At 41.4% G+C, this 21,336-nt stretch overlaps 1 protein-coding gene across 1 annotated transcript in view; it reads right to left on the bottom strand.

Moving 5' to 3' along the window:
* LOC114669649 (receptor-type tyrosine-protein phosphatase eta-like) overlaps nucleotides 1-21,336 on the bottom strand; it is a 340,250-nt gene that overhangs the window by 29,644 nt on the left and 289,270 nt on the right. Inside the window, exon 5 of the mRNA XM_051922618.1 lies at nucleotides 6,808-6,898. Within this exon, the coding sequence (XP_051778578.1) occupies nucleotides 6,808-6,898 (91 nt within the window). The remainder of the gene's footprint in view (nucleotides 1-6,807; nucleotides 6,899-21,336) is intronic.

A 21,336-nucleotide genomic window follows, 5' to 3' on the forward strand; every position in this document is an offset into this window, starting at 1 on the left:
TCTATAATTCTTGTATCATAAATGAATTGTATTGATTGACGTATTAAAGTGATTGTGTCTGGCCAACTCTCTGAAAGAACAACAGAACAATCTGCAGTCCCATAACAGTAGTGAATAGGTTTATATGGCACTTTGCCCACACAGACACAAACACTCATAAAGTACAAATCATTTCCTACAATAGTTTGAAATGAATACAGTAATATGCCAATTTATGGCTCTATTTGGGACCATCCATTTGGCCATATGTCTGTCACAAAGTATGCAGATCCTTGCAATTGAGGGATCCACATTAATGACTGGTTGCACTGGTTTCATAACGTAGAGGAACTATATAAGAAAAGGCAGAGCAGGCTCTTTTTCCTTAGGAGACTTTGTTCATTTAATGTGGTTAGTGACATCCTTCACATCTTCTACAACTCTGTGATGACCAGTGTGATTTTCTACACTGGGGTGTGTTGGTCTGGTAACATCACTTCAAGAGAGATCCACCAAATCAACAAACTAATTAAAAGGGCAGGCTTAGTTATTGGATGCACTCTGGATCTCCTAGAGCAGCGGTTCTCAAACTGGGGGGCATGAAGTAACAAAAAAGGGGGCACGAATGTTGCCATATGTGGTGTAATTTCGCTATTCGTAGGAAAACTGTAAACTTGTAGCGGTGTATTGACAGAAAAAAATATAGGAATACATTTTATTAGGGTTTCAGAAAAACGCTAGGGGGGGGTGCGATTAAAACTGTTATGAAAACTCAGGTTGCAAATACTTAAAGGATGGGAAACGCTGTCCTAGAGGTAGTAGAGGAGAACAGAATTATAACAAAACTGAATGCCATTATAAGCAATGTTGTACATCATCTCCATGACACACAAACACAGTGGACTTTCAGCTAACAAATTATTCAGCAGAAGCGTGTCAAGAAATGCGACTGGGGGTCCTTTATACCAGCAGCAATACACTTGTATAGTGCCTAACTGTAATTGGGACTATCAAGTCGGATCTTTTCTTTCTTTTTAATTATTCTGGTGTATGTTCAGACTATAGTCTGTATGTGTGCGTATGTACATATGTATATATACACACACGTGCAAATGGAAGGCAGCTAAAGGGCTTAAAGCAGGGTAATTCCATGCCAGACCAGGTGGTGGTGGAGTGTACTAACCCTTTTCCTCTTTCCTCTGCAGACCAGTTATGGAAAACTCCACCTGGCCCCAATGACACCACTTCCAGTTCCGGCCCCAGTGGCATCACTTCCGGTTCCAGGCCTGATGACATCACTTCCAGTTCTGGCCCTGATGAACCTACACTATACGGGGCGGCTACCCCAAACCTTTTTTTTCTGGCTCTTTTATTGGTGTGAATCAATGTCACACCAAAAAAAGAGAAAAAAGCCAAAAAAAAAAAGGTTTGAGGTAGTCGTCCCGTATAGTGTTGTGTTGTTCTGGTCAAGAAAAAAGAAACAAGGTTTGGAGTTCAAGATAGAACAGATTTACAGCAGGTTCCCCAACCGTCTGACAGCCGGGCCGCGACAGAACTGCCGGCAGCAGAGACTCACTTAGTGAAGGGCTACAGCAAAATGGCTGTCCCCTTCACTGAGGACACTTTTCAGAATGCTAGGCAGGTGGGACTTTGCAGCAGCACAGAGAGAGGAGAGAGACCGAGGTGAGAGAGTATTACAACAAAGTATTTTTATGGTCCCGACAGTTTCCCCATATGACACGAGTCTATAGAAATCTCATTACTACGAAGTACATTCAGCAGATACTTTCATTACAATGAAGTGACCTTGAAATGCTTGAACAAATCATCCACAGAGCAGTTAGTTCTGTGGCCGCAGCTCAGTTGTGCACATTTGCACAACGATCCCCAAACAGAAACATTGTAAAAAAATTTTCTTTCTCATACTGTTTTTTTTTTTTTTGATGTTTTTCTTTTCGATGGTTTTCAGTGATACCTTTTGCTTATTGCTCGTCAATAGTTGAAAAACATCCATTGGAGTTTAACTCACTGTCACCTTCCTATAGAAACGGCAGACACAAAAAAACGATAACTGTTAATGTTTGTGATGTGCAATCTGTTGGAATGACAAATGCAATGCATATCCATCCATCCATTTTCCAACCCGCTGAATCCGAACACAGGGTCACGGGGGTCTGCTGGAGCCAATCCCAGCCAACACAGGGCACAAGGCAGGGAACCAATCCTGGGCAGGGTGCCAACCCACCACAGGACACACACAAACACACCCACACACCAAGCACACACTAGGGCCAATTTAGAAACGCCAATCCACCTAACCTGCATGTCTTTGGACTGTGGGAGGAAACCGGAGCGCCCGGAGGAAACCCACGCAGACACGGGGAGAACATGCAAACTCCACGCAGGGAGGACCCTGGGAAGCGAACCCGGGTCCCCAGGTCTCCCAACTGCGAGGCAGCAGCGCTACCCACTGGCAATGCATATGTCTTTGTTATATGCAAAAAAAGAAGAAAAATCTCGGGTTGCAAACGTATGCGAACTGCTGCATTTGAAGACAGTTTTTATGTGGTTCAGTGATGCTCATTCAAGAAACATTCCTATTAACTCATTCAAGAAAATGTGAGATTTCTAAACTCTCTTGGGACCTCAATCAATGGGACAACATGCCGAAGAGCATCCCAAAGTGTGATCACTGCATCTATGGAAGACTATTTACCTGTTGCCGGAGCAACAACAGGCTCACAGCTCTGCCGCGCCTCTCCGCCAAAGCAAACAGAAAAGATCTCGATGGGTGATGCAAAGAGCATTGCAAATGCAGGGAACAGGATTACTTGGCCACTAACCTGGCCACAACCCTGCCTGATTGCTGTGTCTCTATGTAGGAGAGCGGTAGATCCTGCTACAATAAATAACCATGCTGTTCCTGTTTCAAGCTGAATAAAGCTAGTTTTGCTAAAGTACTGAGACTCAGGTTCGTGTTTTGGGGTGTAAAACTGGGACTTATAACATGACCCCAATCTTTTAGGATTCACTTCTGTGGCGCTTCACTGCAGCGCTCTGAGCCTGTTGTTGCTCTGCCCTGGCAACGGACAAACCATCTTACACAGACACAGCAATCATGCTTTGGGACACACTTCAGCATGATGTTCCCGTTGGGTGGCAGGGGGATCCCAAAAGAGTTCAGAAACCTCACAATATGAACAGACATACAGGCACTAATGGGCCCCCCACCTTTACCCACTCTGCAGACACAGTATCCAGCCAGGCTGGATGAGTGCTGGAGGAGCCTGAGGAGGAAAATCTGAGGCAGTGGTGGAGCAGCAGCACGTGGGGCAGAGGCAGAAGATACCCATTGTTCAAGTTGGCAGATAAAGTGGCTGCATTCAAAGCCAAACTTGATTTATGGGGCCAACGAATGAACATTGGGATTTTTGATATGTTTCAAACATTAGCAGAGGTTGTTAAAGATACCAAGCCAGGGCCGTCTTTCTCCCAGTTGGTGTATGATCACCTATCTCAGCTTTCAATAGAGTCTGAGCATTATTCCCGACCACAAAAGACCCCGAAATGGGAAGGAATGGATTCGTGACCCATTTGTGAATAAGCCAGGTGGATCAACTTTGCCTGTGCTTGAAGAAGATCAACTGCTTGAGGTTGCAAATGATGGTGGCCTTAAAAGTATGTTTGAGACAACTTCAAGTCTCCATATATTTTGGATTAAACTCAAGGTGGAATATCCTGCGGTTGCCACAAAAGCACTGAAAAGTCTGCTTCCATTTCCAACATCCTATCTTTGTGAGGCAGCGTTTTCTGCAGTGACAGCAACTAAAAAAAGATTACGGAGTAGCCTGAACATAAGCAACACACTTCGTGTGTCACTGTCTTCCATCGTCCCCAGATGGGCTCGATCGGTTGCAGGAAAACAAGCTCAGGGCTCCCACTGATTCTGCATTATGGTAAGTTGTATAATTTCTATTACGATATTATAACTTAATAATAGAAATGTAATGTAAATTGTGTATAAAACTGCCCTACAAACCCGCCTTGAATCTTCCACCCCCGCTCCCCCCAATGGTCCTTGGAAAAATTTCTTTCTAGTAAAGCAGCTCTTGGTGTCAAAAAGGTTGGGGACCACTGATTTACAGGATGCAAAATTGTAGTTTTATGGTCAGGCAGAGGAAGTGTGGTCATTGGGGCTGGAACCAAGAAGTGATGCCATTGGGCCCGAAAGTGATGTCATCAAGGCCGGAACCAGAAGTGATGTCATCGGAGCCAGGTAGATTTTTCCTGTATCTGGTCTTCAGAGGAAAGAAGAAAAGAGTTATTGCACTCAACCACCCCTTGGTCTGGGATGGAATTACCCTTCTTTGAGCCCTTTAGCTGCCTCCCATGCGCATGTGTGTGACTATATATATATATATATATATATATATATATATATATATATATATATATATATATATATATATAGTGAGCAGGGGGGCTGATCGCACGCCTAGAGGATACAGACGCTCCTCGGAAAACCACTCCTAAAAACTCTGACAGACTACCTTCACATTGCTCCCTTACCTTACTTGCTAGGCTACTTGCGGCTCTGTCGCGCGATAAGCTTCCCGCATGGTACTCCGCATACTTACAGTGGGGCAAAAAAGTATTTAGTCAGCCACCAATTGTGCAAGTTCTCCCACTTAAAAAGATGAGAGAGGCCTGTAATTTTCATCATAGGTATACCTCAACTATGAGAGACAAAATGAGAAAAAAAATCCAGAAAATCACATTGTCTGATTTTTAAAGAATTTATTTGCAAATTATGGTGGAAAATAAGTATTTGGTCACCTACAAACAAGCAAGATTTCTGGCTTTCACAGACCTGTAACTTCTTCTGTAAGAGGCTCCTCTGTCCTCCACTCGTTACCTGTATTAATGGCACCTGTTTGAACTCGTTATCAATATAAAAGACACCTGTCCACAACCTCAAACAGTCACACTCCAAACTCCACTATGGCCAAGACCAAAGAGCTGTCAAAGGACACCAGAAACAAAATTGTAGACCTGCACCAGGCTGGGAAGACTGATTCTGCAATAGGTAAGCAGCTTGGTGTGAAGAAATCAACTGTGGGAGCAATTATTAGAAAATGGAAGACATACAAGACCACTGATAATCTCCCTCGATCTGGGGCTCCACGCAAGATCTCACCCCGTGGGGTCAAAATGATCACAAGAACGGTGAGCAAAAATCCCAGAACCACACGGGGGACCTAGTGAATGACCTGCAGAGAGCTGGGACCAAAGTAACAAAGGCTACCATCAGTAACACACTACGCCGCCAGGGACTCAAATCCTGCAGTGCCAGACGTGTCCCCCTGCTTAAGCCAGTACATGTGCAGGCCCGTCTGAAGTTTGCCAGAGAGCATTTGGATGATCCAGAAGAGGAATGAAACCAAAATAGAACTTTTTGGTAAAAACTCTACTCGTCGTGTTTGGAGGAGAAAGAATGCTGAGTTGCATCCAAAGAACACCATACCTACTGTAAAGCATGGGGGTGGAAACATCATGCTTTGGGACTGTTTTTCTGCAAAGGGACCAGGACGACTGATCCGTGTAAAGGAAAGAATGAATGGGGCCATGTATCGTCAGATTTTGAGTGAAAACCTCCTTTCATCAGCAAGGGCATTGAAGATGATATGTGGCTGGGTCTTTCAGCATGACAATGATCCCAAACACACCACCCGAGTAACGAAGGAGTGGCTTCGTAAGAAGCATTTCAAGGTCCTGGAGTGGCCTAGCCAGTCTCCAGATCTCAACCCCATAGAAAATCTTTGGAGGTAGTTGAAAGTCCGTGTTGCCCAGCGACAGCCCCAAAACATCACTGCTCTAGAGGAGATCTGCATGGTGGAATGGGCCAAAATACCAGCAACAGTGTGTGAAAACCTTGTGAAGACTTACAGAAAACGTTTGACCTCTGTCATTGTCAACAAAGGGTATATAACAAAGTATTGAGATGAACTTTTGTTATTGACCAAATACTTATTTTCCACCATAATTTGCAAATAAATTCTTCAAAAATCAGACAATGTGATTTTCTGGATTTTTTTTCTCATTTTGTCTCTCATAGTTGAGGTATACCTATGATGAAAATTACAGGCCTCTCTCATCTTCTTAAGTGGGAGAACTTGCACAATTGGTGGCTGACTAAATACTTTTTTGCCCCACTGTAAACGCCTGAACAGCACCTGTCAGTTTTGGAATTGATTGTTTGCTTCTCTCTCTCTCTCTCTCTCTCTCTCTCAGACATTCTCTGTCTCCTGATGCGCACTCCTTTGAAGAAGAAGATAAGTTTGCATTCTTCTAATTGAGAGATGGAGCTGTCATCTCTGTCCTGTCAAGGAGCACATTTAAATTTTTAAAAGAGACAAATATTTGTTTGCTGTGTTTGAATAAAGTTCCTGTCTCTACAACCTCCTCTTGTTTCTGTGCAAATCTGTGACTCAAGCGTGACAATATCTATCTATCTATCTATCTATCTATCTATCTATCTATCTATCTATCTATCTATCTATCTATCTATCTATCTATCTATCTATCTGTCTGTCTGTCTGTCTGTCTGTCTGTCTGTCTGTCTGTCTGTCTGTCTGTCTGTCTGTCTGTCTGTCTGTCTATCTATCTATCTATCTATCTATCTGTTCACACCCGCTCATCAGTAAAAAGAAATTAGAGGGAACTTTGGCCTTACATAGGACTGATCTCAACTCATTCAACTGTAAATTAGTGCATGACTTTAGTTTTTCTAAACTGCATAATGAAGGAAATCACTTTTTGTATACTTACATGGCAATATTTTCTTGTAACGATTTTTCCCATGATTTTCCAGGAATAGTGCTGCAGTCTTGGGCTGAGTGGTTCCAACAGTTTTAAAATTCTAAGAAAAATAAAATACAAAATATGAATTATAGCTTTTCTGTTAGATATACAGTACATATTAGACAGCAATTACTGCAGTGTTCAGTCTGCTGTCTGTTGTGATGTTCCAAGTAAGACCTAACACAGTGGACTTGCTGCAACAGGGAGTATGGAGCTTGAACATAGAGAAAACGGAGTCTGATGAGAGGTAACAGGATGGAGAAAGTTTTATCATAAGGATAAAGGGGTCGTAAAATAGACACCTTACACATTCATTCTATTTTGTCTTTTATAATTACACAGTAAATAAAGTTGTCCTTTTGTTGTGATTGTTTATCCCACTTGATCATGGGATTTTAAACACTGTGAACAAATCTATCTATTATAAAAAATCTTGGAAGGCTTGGAAGGAGACGATACGTGATTTTCTCGAAGACATTTTAACGTCCCGCGAGAGACACTTTAATGTCCAAAGAGACAAGGCAGTGAGACAAAAGGACAGCTGCTGTACAGGCTTTTAAAAAATCGATAAGCAGCGTGACAAGCAGAACACGTGGCTTGGCGGCAGCAGCAGCAGCAAGCCACCAGCTGATCTGACAGCAGCTGATCCAACCACATCTCTTTAGCGTGCGTTCAGCCCCCCCTCCCTTCACAATGTGAAGAGGCTGGCGTTGGTGTTGGGGTGGGTGAGCGAATTGTGATGAATATGTTAAGAATAAATAATTAATTAGTATTTACCTATATTTTCTGTTCTTTACTCAGTTTTATGGAAAATGTGTCTGTGACTATACAACAGAAAATATTATGATTATGCTTATTTTATTGTGAATATGTAATACACAAAAATAAACTTCAAAATAAAGGTAATCTATTTATATCTTCTTCTTCGTCTTCTTTCAGCTGCTCCCATTATACATTTATAAATGAAAATGAATTTAATGCTGTAAAGCCAAGATTTTAAATTGCTTTTCTAAATTTAGTTGCCACACATTCAGAACTGGACTTGTTTTCTAGAGAAATTCAAATTATGGCTACAATGTTTTTTTAATTTGGCTTAATTTATAAGTAGTTTAAATCTATTTGTGTCTTTTTACAACATTCAGAGGTGCCTCCTTTTCGTTTTGTGGTTGCCACCATGTTATTAACAAAGAAGGTCAACACTGGGCATTTCTGGGTTATCAGAGAGTGGATAACAAGTGAGCATTTTTTGTTTTTTGGTTTCCATGTATAAAGACTGTTCTGTTTAGAACTTCAGTTATAAGATAGGGGTTTTTTTTTGGATTACTGAAGTCTTTAACTCTTTCAGGGCTGATGTTGACTTTTGTCAAAATTCAGGAGTAGAGCATGGTAGTCGGCTGTAAGCTGCGACAAAACTTGCCCTTACATTTTAGTTTGACTCTCTTTGCTTGAAGGAAAGTTATGTAGCTTTGTTGCTTTGACCTCGATTCCCTGTGTGTGAATGAGTAGTGAAGAGTAAACAGCCTCTAAAATGGCATCGACATCTGGCGAGACTAAAGCAAATGTGCAACGCAAAATACTCCATGGACGTTTTATGTATTATCGCTGAATCAGGCTCTGACTTTTCGGACTCTGAGTTTTATGCAAGTGATCTGGAAATGGTTATCAAAAACGAAAGTGAAGTACCAGCATCAGCATATCGGTCCCCAGCTGACTGTGGTGCTGAACACGTTCGTGTAGCTGATACGCCTATAGGAGTGTTCGCCTAGGAGGACCACCACTTATGATGACGAGGTACAAACCATATTGCGTCACACTACGACTCCACCGTTGCCCACCTGCTGTGCAAAGACACAGGTAGGTGGCCCGCCATGTGTTCCTGCTGACCATCGAGCCACCCCTGTGCAGCCACTGCTGCCAGAGATGCCGAACAGGTGCCAACAGCAGCCACAGCACGTAGGAACAGATGTTTTATATTGATTTTATGTATGAAACCAGTGCATTGTGTGGAAAAAAAAATCAGCCCTCAAGGAGTTAATTGAATTTACCATTGTAAAGATAGCTTGTTTATTGTCCTTTATCAATGTATCTGCTCCACAAAACAATGCTGGCCCTTTGTCAATATATTCTTGAACCAACCACCACCACAAAATTACTATTATAATACAGTTCTATTAAAAAATTGAATATACACTCACCTTAAACTGTAGTGCAAAACCATAATTTTGATCTGCACAATGCTTGTGGTAGTAGTCCTCATAATTTTCAACTTTAACAGGTATATTTCTACAGAATGTATTTTAAACATATGAGTTAGAGCAGCTTAGTTTTGTTACATTTATACTAAGAATAGTTTGCTGCTTTTTATGTTAAATAAAATATATAACTGTGAAACCTTACAAGATTCAAGATCATGAGCCTCAAAGTCAATCCATGTTGCATCAGGCACAGGGTAGCAGTTCCTCGCAGGGCCCCCTCATCCACAACAACCACCATCTTTCTTACTGAACCAGTTTAGAATCATTTAAAACACTGCACATAGATACTGTCTGTCTTAGGGATGTAGGGAAAATCTCACACAATCACTGGGAGAATGTGCAAACTCAAATAGATACTGACTAGGGACAGGGTTCAAATCCAAATGCAGGACATTTGATCTTTAAAGTAAAAGCTCTAATCACAGTGTCAAGAAACCTTCCTTATTTTGAGTGTTTGTTAACTAATTAGCCTTTTATTTTAATGTTATGTCAGTGGGGAGAACATGAAAGAGTACAGTTACTACTACAATATATCTACTGTACAGCTGCTACAATAGTCAATTAAAGCTATACTTACGTCTTGATTCTGGAAGAAAAGAGAAAAATAAAAAAGTTACTTTTTGTAACCTTTTTAAATACACGGTTCCACTTGTCTTAATTTTTTATTTAATTTACAATATTTATATTGTTCTATAAAGTTTCTATCTATCTATCTATCTATCTATCTATCTATCTATCTATCTATCTATCTATCTATCTATCTATCTATCTATCTATCTATCACATAGATAAAATTCACATTTATTTTAATTTTCTATCATCTTTCATGTACAAATAAAGCAGTGGTGTCAAACTTAGTTTCTGGAGGCCTGCAAAGGCTGTTGGATTTTTTACCCGGCACTTTCTTAATTAGTAAACAATTATCATTGCTAATAGAACATAGAGAGTTTTTATTTTTCCTTGACCTGCTTTTAAAAATTTAAACCACTGTCACATGCATGTGGTCTGGAGACAGCTGAAGCACTGTGATGATGGTAATTCTTCTCCGGACCAGGGTTTGGTGCTGTTGCTTAAAGCCTTTTCTTCTCCTCCCTCTGCAGGACGGAAGATTGACACCTTGTTCCACCTATGACATCACTTCCGTCATCCTCCTTTATGGACCTGCCTCTTCCTGCCTGGATCCCACATAAGCCCCTCCTACTCCACATCACTTCAGTCTGATTTTGGACTCTTGTCGAAAAAGTTGTATCACTTGTTTTCTCCTTAAAATATACCACGCCTCAACCCTTTCTAATTTGTTCTTGTATTATTCTTACACCCCTTTCTGTAACCAGCAGCCAGCCAATAATGAGAGTGAGTCAAAAGATGACCAGCTAATTCAGGAGTCTCAAAAGTTCAATTGGGCCACCAAATTGTGCTGCAACTAGTTTGTTAAATAGAAACCAACACTTGATTTTAATGACACCTGTTATTTTTAATGACATTTTTTTTGAGTGCACCATCCAAATGACCTGTAACTGATATTTTGAAAACCTGCACTTTTATTCCAAATATTTTACTTAAACATGTTGGCCTTATTATTGCTTGCCTGCTGGAAATAATTAAATTTTAATTTTAAAAAGGAAATCACTCAAAATGAAGTAGGTTCTATTAACAGTAGTCAGTCAGTCATTGCCCAACCCGCTATATCCTAACACAGGGTCACGGGGGTCTGCTGGAGCCAATCCTAGCCAACACAGGGTGCAAGGCAGGAAACAAACCCCTGGGCAGGGCGCCAGCCCACCGCAGGGCACACACACACCCACACACTATGGACAATTTAGGATCGCCAATGCACCTAACCTGCATGTCTTTAGACTGTGGAAGGAAACCGGAGCACCCGGAGTAAATCCATGCAGACACAGGGAGAACATGCAAACTCCGCGCAGGGAGGACCCGGGAAGCGAATCTAGGTCTCCTTACTGCGAGGCAGCAGCGCTACCCACTGCGCCACCGTGCCACCCCTATTACCAGAAGTAACTTGTTCTTAATTAACAGAAGAGTTCAAATGAAAATGTGCAGCCAGTGCTGCCTTGGTATCCAAGTTTGACACCTGTGATGTGAAACAAATAACTCTGTTTTTCTTTAACCTCCGTGATGTTAACCTGAGTGCCTCTTGGCTCTGAATTCTATGTAAATATGTCTCTTAGGTTAAGCTGATATGATCTAATCTACATCATTAAGCCTAAATAATGTCCAGAACAGTACTTTGATTCCATCTAGTGGCTAAAACAGCCTTGTGCTGCAAAAAAATCATGAATATTTCTATACAGTAATCCCTCCTCCATCGCGGGGGTTGCGTTCCAGAGCCACCCGCGAAATAGGAAAATCCGCGAAGTAGAAAGCATATGTTTATATGGTTATTTTTAGAATGTCATGCTTGGGTCACAGATTTGCGCAGAAACACAGGAGGTTGTAGAGAGACAGGAACGTTATTCAAACACTGCAAACAAACATTTGTCTCTTTTTCAAAAGTTTAAACTGTGCTCCATGACAAGACAGAGATGACAGTTCTGTCTCACAATTAAAAGAATGCAAACATATCTTCCTTTTCAAAGGAGTGCAAAGCAAGCAGTCAAAAAAAAAATCAATACGGCTTTTTGGCTTTTAAGTATGCGAAGCACCGCCGGTACAAAGCTGTTGAAGGCGGCAGCTCACACCCCCTCTGTCAGGAGCAGGAAGAGAGAGAGAGAGAGAGAGAGAGAGAGAGAGAGAGAGAGAGAGATAGCGAGAGACAGATAAAAAAAATCAATACGTGCCCTTTGAGCTTTTAAGTATGCGAAGCTCCGTGCAGCCTGTCCTTCAGGAAGCAGCTGTACACAGCCCCCCTGCTCACACCCCCCTACGTCAGCGCAAGAGAGAGAGAGAGAGAGAGAGAGAGAGAGAGAGAGAGAGAAAGTAAGCTGGATAGCTTCTCAGCCATCTGCCAATAGCGTCCCTTGTATGAAATCAACTGGGCAAACCAACTGAGGAAGCATGTACCAGAAATTAAAAGACCTATTGTCCGCAGAAACCCGCGAAGCAGCGAAAAATCCGCGATATATATTTAAATATGCTTACATATAAAATCCGCGATGGAGTGAAGCCGCGAAAGGCGAAGCGCGATATAGCGAGGGATCACTGTATTTTGCCTTGTTGTGGTAACATAACAATATTCATGAGTAAGGCAGAACCTTCAAGTAAAATTAATAATGGCAAGTAAATAAGAAGATGTGAAGCCAGTTTTAGAACAAAAAAAGCTGAAACTGAACCATTAATTGAATCAAGCAATAGTGATGACAATATGAATTGGTCACCAAATGTTGACACAGATACTACTCTGTACAAGCAAACCACCATGATGCCTGGTGAATTTGGTTGCCCGAAAGTTCACCGTGGTGCAAGTAGCTGAATGGATATGAAGGCAACATGATATCGATTTAGTAGATGGACAACAAAGTTGTTAGCCCCATAAGCACTTTTCACAGTGCAGCAACTGTTAATGCTTTGGTCAGGAGAAATGCAGAAGTCACTAAGCCTTGTACTGTGGTAGTCTACAATTACACAAGGGGTGTGTCAATTGTGTAGGTCAGGCATTCAACACTCCCACACGTAAGCAATTTAGCTTGAAGTGCCACAGAGTGTTTTACAAATAACCCCCCTACAACAGTGATTCTCAAACTGTGGGGCGGGCCCCACCTAGGGGGCGCGAAGATGTGAAAAAAGAAAACAAGAATCGAAAATATGAGAAATACATCTATTGAACCCAAAACAAATTAACTTAAACTACATTCTGATACTAGAAAAATAAATATAGAGATAAGATAAATGTCTATAAAAGTTAAGTAGGTATAATAAAATATGCAAATAAACTGTAATGAGAATAAAATCTGATTTTTCATGATAAGCATGACAAAGATTTGGCCATTTGAGAAAAAATAACCGAATATTTGTGTTGTGAGCAGAATCTGAATTACTTGGGCTTGCAAAAAAAGATATATGATAGAAGATATCAGATGTCTCCAGTTCCTACCCAGTTCCTTTAGGGATCTTATACAGGCTATTATCATTTAAAATGAGTACAATACAGAAATTAAGTTATATGCTATGTTTGGAGTGGATGTGATCAGAAAGGCATTGATGATTCCAAAGATCAGTCAAGAAAACTGTTGGAAAAAATGGGCAGAAGACTTTTGGAAACAAGGATTTTTCTTATAATGTTTTAAAATTGGACCTTTACAAAGATGCTTTTAAATGCTTTATTTTCTAAAGGTACTTTATTTTCATGTTAAAGCAACTGGTCATTTTACTTGGCTACTAAAAATGTATTTTGTTCACTATTGCTTTAGTGTTATTATTTGATAATTAGTTTAAGCAGAAAGAGTAATTAGCTCTGCTATTTTGTGAGCTATACAAACGTGCTGAGCTGTTGGCTCCCATTTATGAGGTCACTAGCATGAGCTAAAGCTGCTGATTTTAAAAACATGATTTTAGTTCAATGAACTTCGGATGTGCAGAAGAGTGCTTCTTACAACCCTTGCCTCTAGTTAAACAAGCACACCACACTATAGCCTCCTGGCTCTAAGAGCAGAAGCATATGAGCTATGAATGAATTTTCAGAGACAAGAAATTTAAATGTAATAAAGGTAAAGTTGTTTTAGAGACAGGATGACCACATCATACCTAGATTAGCTTTATAAAATCAGTATAAAAGCTGATCAAAAAAGAATAAAGGAAAGATCTTGACTTATGGCTGATACCTTACACAACGCAAAAAAAAAAAAAAAAATGAGTCACCTGGAAAATGAAACATCTAGCAATACCAGGTTGTGTGGTGTTCACACTTTATTTTTCTTTTGTTTTATGGCACTTGGCATTTGACCTATAATACTTTTCTTTTTCTCTTGCCTGTTATGGAACTCTGTCTAATTACCTAAAGTTACAGGAATTGGGAAGTGATGAACTATTTTGGTAAGAATATGTGTTAAGGTCTACGTAAGAAAGAGTATAAAGGGGAAAAGTGTCACCCTAGGACCCTCCCAGTTCTGAATTGGTCTTTTTTGTTTTTAACTTTTTAATTAAAAATAGTAAAATGTTTTCTATTCATCCCCTGTGTTAATAGAAATAATTTGAGTTTTTGAGTAGACAGAAAATATCAACATTTTGTGCTAGTGTAACAGTGAGTGCTTTTAAATGCATGTACAAAACTGGAATAAGGTAGAAACCTGCTTTCTTAAAAATCTCCGTTTAAATGCACAAGTGTATTTACAGAGTTTTCCTTTGTCAAAAGGCTCCTATGTTATAGAAATGAGTTAAGCAAAAAATTAAAAATGATCATAAGCACCGCCATACCCTTCATTACTAGTTTAATAGGTTCGTGAGGATAAATATGAATACATGCGCAAGATGTGCCTCGAAAACAAAAGGCTCCAATGTGGCAGAAAGCTCCGGCTTCCAGCGACCTTTTAAATGCTACGGAAATGGAACCGAATAAACAAATGAAATTCATACTTGAATGCGGTGACTTGAGCTCCGATGCAAAAGTAAAACTTTATACGACCGTCTTACAAAGATACCTGACCTTTGTGAAAAAAACGGATAAACAAACAGGTACCACAGAAAAATGTATACATACAAACCTTTTAAAGACGTAAATAAAAACAGGCGGTTCCATACAGAAAACAACCGGTTACAGTGGGATTCCGATTCGAAAGAGTACGCATTTCACAAATGGGGCCCTTCTGCATGTATTTCAGAATACTGAGCTCTTAACTATACCACCGCTAATTCACAGCCTACCTGCATTTTTAAACCCTGCCTCTAGTTAAACAAGCACACCTCACTATAGCCTCCTGGCTCTAAGAGCAAATCTTTTTTAGTAACTGTCTTTTGTCTAATTTTAGACAGACCCTGGAAAATAAGCCCTAAGGTTAATCTCTGTGCATTTCCTTGAAAAGTGAAGTACAATCCATGGACAGACGTTACGTTCTGGGCGCTCACGAACAGGTTGGGGTCAGAGGAAGGGATCTTACAGACAGCAAGTTGGTAGTTGAGAAGTTGGAGTGGTGATGTCTCTCTGAAACTGCTTCTCAGAATGTCCTTCTTTTCTTACACTATGTGATAATCAGGAAACAGGGAGCTGATATGCAAATAGATCAAAATAAATTCACTAAGAAATGGTTCAGAAACCCTTCTGCTGTGCCACCCGTGACTTTGCTAGTAGCTGAGGGATTTGAGAGCAAAGCCAGACACCGAAAAGTCCTGTATTTTTAAAAAAGTCACCTTTGCATGCCACAAGGTAAGGCAGTTTTTTCACACTGACCCCCGAATGATCTGACCTGGGTTTAAAGATATGGCCTCAACAGATGCCTGTGAGGTGTGAATTGTTCCCAAGGGCTTTGCCAAAGAGTGTTTTAAAATGCATTTCTCTATCCCCAAAGGTCCGATCTGTTTAAGGCTTTGGATTTAAGATCCAAGGGACAAATCCCGCTTCTGATAAACATTTGTGCTCCGTTCACTCTAGGATTATCTGAGTACAATTCTAACTTTTAGAAAACTATTCGCAATGTGTTTCCTTAGGGGGCAGCTGCTTATTTAAAATGGGATGGAAAAGGGCTTGTTTTATATAAATTATACATCCGATGTTTGATTTTTTATACGTCTCAAACGGCTATAAAACATCCCTGCTGCCTATTATTTAACTGTGTATGATTTTTAAAATCCTTTAAAAGTTAAGTACAACCTTTACATATCATGGACAGAAGGTCTGTCCGTTCAGCCATCAAGGTGGTGTGAGATTGCAAGTGAACTCACAAGGGTTTCCCCAGTGGGACGCTCAATATCTTACAGCTATAGGACAGTTCGCGCCTGCGCAGAACTCAGCCCCTAAACAGTACGTACTCGAGTGCGCGCACACAACACAGCAGGGAGGGGTTAGGGGGCTGTCAGTTTCCCATCTTGTGACAGACACTGGCTGTATCTAGCGGAGCTCCGGGCTCATAGTGTTTTCAGCTATACCCAGCTGCCGATAAGCATGCTTGCGCAGAACGCAGCAGAAGGGGGTTTACAGCTGTTACACATGCCTGCTCGCAGGGGCTCAGAGACTGTCAGCTTTTTAGAGACTCAGGTACTCTGCTATGTAGACAGAGAGGACTGCTTGCCTGCGTGTACGCTTGGAGCTTCGACCCCTGGGGCATCACACAGAGCCTGCCTGCTCCACTCTCATGCCTCAACTGTGGGGAGAGAGTGAAAGCCCGTGCCTGCTAACAGCATGGACAGCGCAAAGACTGTCTGGGGTCTTTCTCTGCTTGACTTAGATAAAATAAAAAACGGTTTACAAGTGCTAAACCAAAGTTTAGATATTTAAAGTAATATATATTTTAAATACAGGGGTTCTTACCCAAAACAGTAGAGGCAGGAAAGGCTATAAGGTAGATCGCTCCGGCTGGAACATGCTCTGGGCCTGTCCTCGGGAGAATTGAGCAAGGAAGTGAAAGGGGCCAGTCATCAGGGCCTGCTGACTGGGAGCCGAGGCAGAGGCAGGTCCTTCATACCTGGGCACATGTTGATGGCCCTGACATGCCTAGACTTGTCCTCGGGTGAGGGGTGGGGGACGGGGTGAAATAGGGGACAGACATCCATCAAGTCTGCTCTTGACAGAAAGGAGAACCAATCAGGTGGGTAGGAGGTGGGTTCAAGGAAGGGGCAGACATCATTCAAAAGACCCTTGGCAGTTTCCTGGGGTAAACAGGGTTCTATTCAATAAGGGCGCGCACAAAAAGGCGAGCCTCAAAAGGGTGACCTCAATTGGGCGCGGCGAATAAAGGAGCGCATAAATAAAGGCGAGCTTCAAAAGGGCGACCTCAATTGGGCGCAGCGAATAAAGACAAACGCAACAAAATTATTACAGAAAATTTATTAGATAAAGGCAATGATTGAACATATAAAAAGGCGAAAGCAAGAATATTAAAACATCCAATTAATTGAGGTCACCCTTTTGAAGCTCGCCTTTTTGTGCGCGCCCTTATTGAAGGATACTGGTAAACAGGGGGTGGGGGCGGGTTCAAGGAAGGGTCACACATCCATCAAAAGTACCTTGACAGTTTCATGGGGGTAAACAGGGGGTGGGGCCGGGTTCAAGGAAGTGTCACACATCCATCAAAACCCCCAACCCACCCCTTGACAGATCCCTAGGGAGGGTTCAAGGAAGGGTCACACATCCATCAAAAATAGGCATGGCTTAATGACAGCCCAAAGGGGGTGGGGCTGAAAGGTCATAAATCATTTTGACAGAAACCGCATGCATATAACTACTCATGACCAATAATTAAAATTTTTTTTTAATTTGATATACATTATTATCCTAAAGGGGAAATTGTCTTTTCGCATGAGTTCTGGGAGTCAGAGGACAGGGTCAGCCATTATAGAGTACCTGGACCATTTTTTTTTCAGGTTAAGGGCCTTGCTCCAGGACCCAACAGAGTAGGATCCCTTCTTAAAGTAATGGGTTTTGAACTGGCAGCCTTCCAATTACCAGTACAGATCCTTAGCCTCTGACCCACCACAGAAAGAGAAAATGTTGTTACAAACTGGCTTGCACAAAATGTCGGCTACAGTGTTTAGTTTAAATATGATAGTTATGGCTTACCATGTCACCAAAATGGAGTTACAATGACAGCAGTTTTATCTTTTACAATAGAAACACATGGTGTTATATTGGAATGTTTTGTTTTCTCCTACAATAACCATCTCAATGAAAAAGGCACAGGCAAACCAGGACTGCACCAATTTTCATTAAAGTCTTTTTGAGCTGTCAGCATTGTGGAATAAGGAACATTTATTAAAACAAATGTAACAGTTTTGGTAGTTTAAACACTGAAAAGCAAAGTAAATATTTCACCTTTTCCTGTAGATGAAAAAAGCCACTGTAGCCAAGATTAGAACAAGTGCCACCAACAGCCCTCCAATAACTCCTCCAACAACAGCTGAATTATCTAAAAAAGAGGACAAGGAGAAAGTCTGTACCAAAAGAAACTAAACAGATGTTTGTAGTGACAAGCTTATTGGCAAGTTGGCAGCTTTAACCATTTACTCTTAAAAAACAATTTAAAAAGAAGAAGTAATTGTTAGTTTCCCTAGTTTTAATTAAAAGTATAAAACACAGACAAAAAAATTGTTTTTTATTCATAACAATATAGAAAGGCTGGGACATAAATCATCGGCAGACTTCAGGATATTCAACTAATTTTGATGAGAAGAAGCCAATCCTTCTTTCCTGTACACATCATCTAATCTACAGTATATTACGCAGCATGTAATTTTAAAGTGTCAAGGTGGAGAATTTAACTCTTCCAGGGCTAATTATTTTTTTCATTTTCTCCCAGGTCTGAATACTTTTCCTAAAAACTCAGTTACCTAAAAAGCATACAAAGCAAACACTATATGCCTTTAACATTAAACATTAGCTTTCTAAGACGGCTGTCACACTGCTTACATACCGTAGATGCCGGAATATAAGCCGACTCGGTATATAAGCCGACCCCCTTTTCTACCTACTAAATTACATGTATTTGCCAATGACTGGTATATAAGCCGACCCCCTTCTCCAAGCAAAATTTTCTAAATTTCCTTAAAAGTGTCTTTTCAGGTATATTTATCATGTTTATTGGCGAGAATTTGAGACTGCCGGCATTTTTGATGGAAACCAGGAAGTGATTGCAGAGAAGTTTGGTAAAATGAAACCTTTATATCGTATTTGCGTATATAGTTTCAACACATCAGTGGGTGGATTCCCGGAGACTCGTTATAAATTTGATTAACTTAAATACGCAATAAATGTTTATGTATACCAGTATTATATTTTTAAAAACATTATTGGTGAATAAAAATATACCTGGTAATACATAACATTTTTTGTTAAAACAAAAGATGACTACACCTATGAAAAAACGTATGAAATATGACAGCGCATTTAAGTTGAAAGTTGTAAAGTTCACTAATGAATCAAATAACAGTGCAGCAGCTCGTCACTTTGGCATCAATGAGAAACAAGAATGAGAATGGAAGAAGGCTGAAACATCTTTAAAAAGGCAGCGGTAAGAGGATTGGTGATTTCTTCATTCAAGGATTTTTTGTAGTGACATTTACAGTCGGTATTTTATTTTAAACTTCCCGATAATTTATTATAAATTTTATTAATAAAATCAACAACTAAAACACTTTTTTGAATAAATTCTTTATTTAATTGAAAGTACCGGCATGCAAAGTTACTTCTTCATCTGAAAGATGGCGCTGTGGTTTCATCATTAATTACTTCCGTATTCATTGGCAAAACCGGCATTGCGCTGGAAGTCTTGAATCTGAAACGATACTCGTTGCATAAACCGACCCCCAAACTCCAAGCCAAAAATCTAGGACGAAATTTTCGGCTTATATTCCGGAATCTACAGTACTTACTATGAACCTGTTTGTCTAACCATTTACATTCTGAAGGGCACTTTCTGGAAAAGAAACAGCTACCTGTCTTTTGTTTTTCATTTCCAGATCACTTGCATCAAAATCAGAGTTTGAAAAGTCAGTCTGATTCAGCAATAATATGCAAAAATCAAAAAAAAATTAATAATGCCCACAGAGGATTTTGCTTTGCACGTTCGCTTTTCTGTTTTGACCGATGTCAATGTCATTCTAGACATTGTTTACTCTAAGCTCCTCACATACACACACAGGGATTCGATGTCAAATCAATGAGTCTAACAGTCCTCCTAGCGAAGAGGGTCTACCCGTAATGTGATGGTGAGTTTTGTCTACAACTGATTATTACCCTCTGCCCCTGGATGTCAACTAAAGTCAACATCCAACCTCAACCCCGGTTGTCAACATCAGCCTTAAAAGAGTTAAACACCAGGGAGAAAAGCTTAAAATGGTGGATAAGTTCAAATATCTCTAATCAACAATGATTCATTCTGTAACTAACACTTTAATGATGACTCACTCTGATTCTGCAGTTACATTATCAGACTTCAACCATGTGACTTTGGACTTTGGAACAAATGATGACAAATTTCTATCAGTTTGAGACCGGTTCTACTCGAGCAAATAACAAGCTGGACCTGCTGTATTCAAATGTTGAAGATGTCTTTAAGTGTAATCTTATTGCTCCTTTAGGCAAATCTGACTACCACTGGCTTCCCATGGGCTCACCACCTATGGGAGGGGCCAAGGAGGTCGGGTGCAGTGTGAGTTGGGTGGTGGCCGAAGGCGGGGACCTTGGCGGTCCGATCCTCGGCTACAGAAACTGGCTCTTGGGACGTGGAATGTCACCTCTCTGAAGGGGAAGGAGCCTGAGCTAGTGCGCGAAGTTGAGAGGTTCCGGCTAGATATAGTCGGACTCACCTCGACGCACAGCTTGGACTCTGGAACCAATCTCCTTGAGAGGGGCTGGACTCTCTACCACTCTGGAGTTGCCCCCGGTGAGAGGCGCTGAGCAGGTGTGGGTATACTTATTGCCCCCCAACTTGGAGCCTGTACATTGGGGTTTACCCCGGTGGACGAGAGGGTAGCCTCCCTTCACCTTCGGGTGGGGGGATGGGTCCTAACTATTGTTTGTGCGTATGCACCGAACAGCAGTTCGGAGTACCCACCCTTTTTGGAGTCCCTGGAGGGGGTGCTAGAGGGCATACCTTCTGGGGACTCCCTCGTTCTGCTGGGAGACTTCAATGCTCACGTGGGCAATGACAGTGAGACCTGGAAGGGCGTGATTGGGAGGAATGGCCCCCCTGATCTGAACCCGAGCGGTGTTTTGTTATTGGACTTCTGTGCTCGTCACGGATTGTCCATAACGAACACCATGTTCAAGCATAGGGGTGTTCATATGTGCACTTGGCACCAGGACACCCTAGGCCTCAGTTCGATGATCGACTTTGTGGTCGTGTCGTCGGACTTGCGGCCACATGTCTTGGACACTCGGGTGAAGAGAGGGGCGGAGCTGTCAACTGATCACCACCTGGTGGTGAGTTGGCTTCGATGGTGGGGGAGGATGCCGGTCAGGCGTGGTAGGCCCAAACGTGTTGTGAGGGTCTGCTGGGAACGTCTGGCAGAGCCCCCTGTCAGAAGTAGCTTCAACTCCCACCTCCGGCAGAACTTCGACCACATCCCGAGGGAGGTGGGGGACATTGAGTCCGAATGGGCCATGTTCCGTGCCTCTATTGTTGAGGCAGCTGACCGG

The sequence above is a fragment of the Erpetoichthys calabaricus genome, chromosome 2 (genome assembly GCF_900747795.2).
Source record: "Erpetoichthys calabaricus chromosome 2, fErpCal1.3, whole genome shotgun sequence".
Taxonomy (NCBI): domain Eukaryota; kingdom Metazoa; phylum Chordata; class Cladistia; order Polypteriformes; family Polypteridae; genus Erpetoichthys; species Erpetoichthys calabaricus.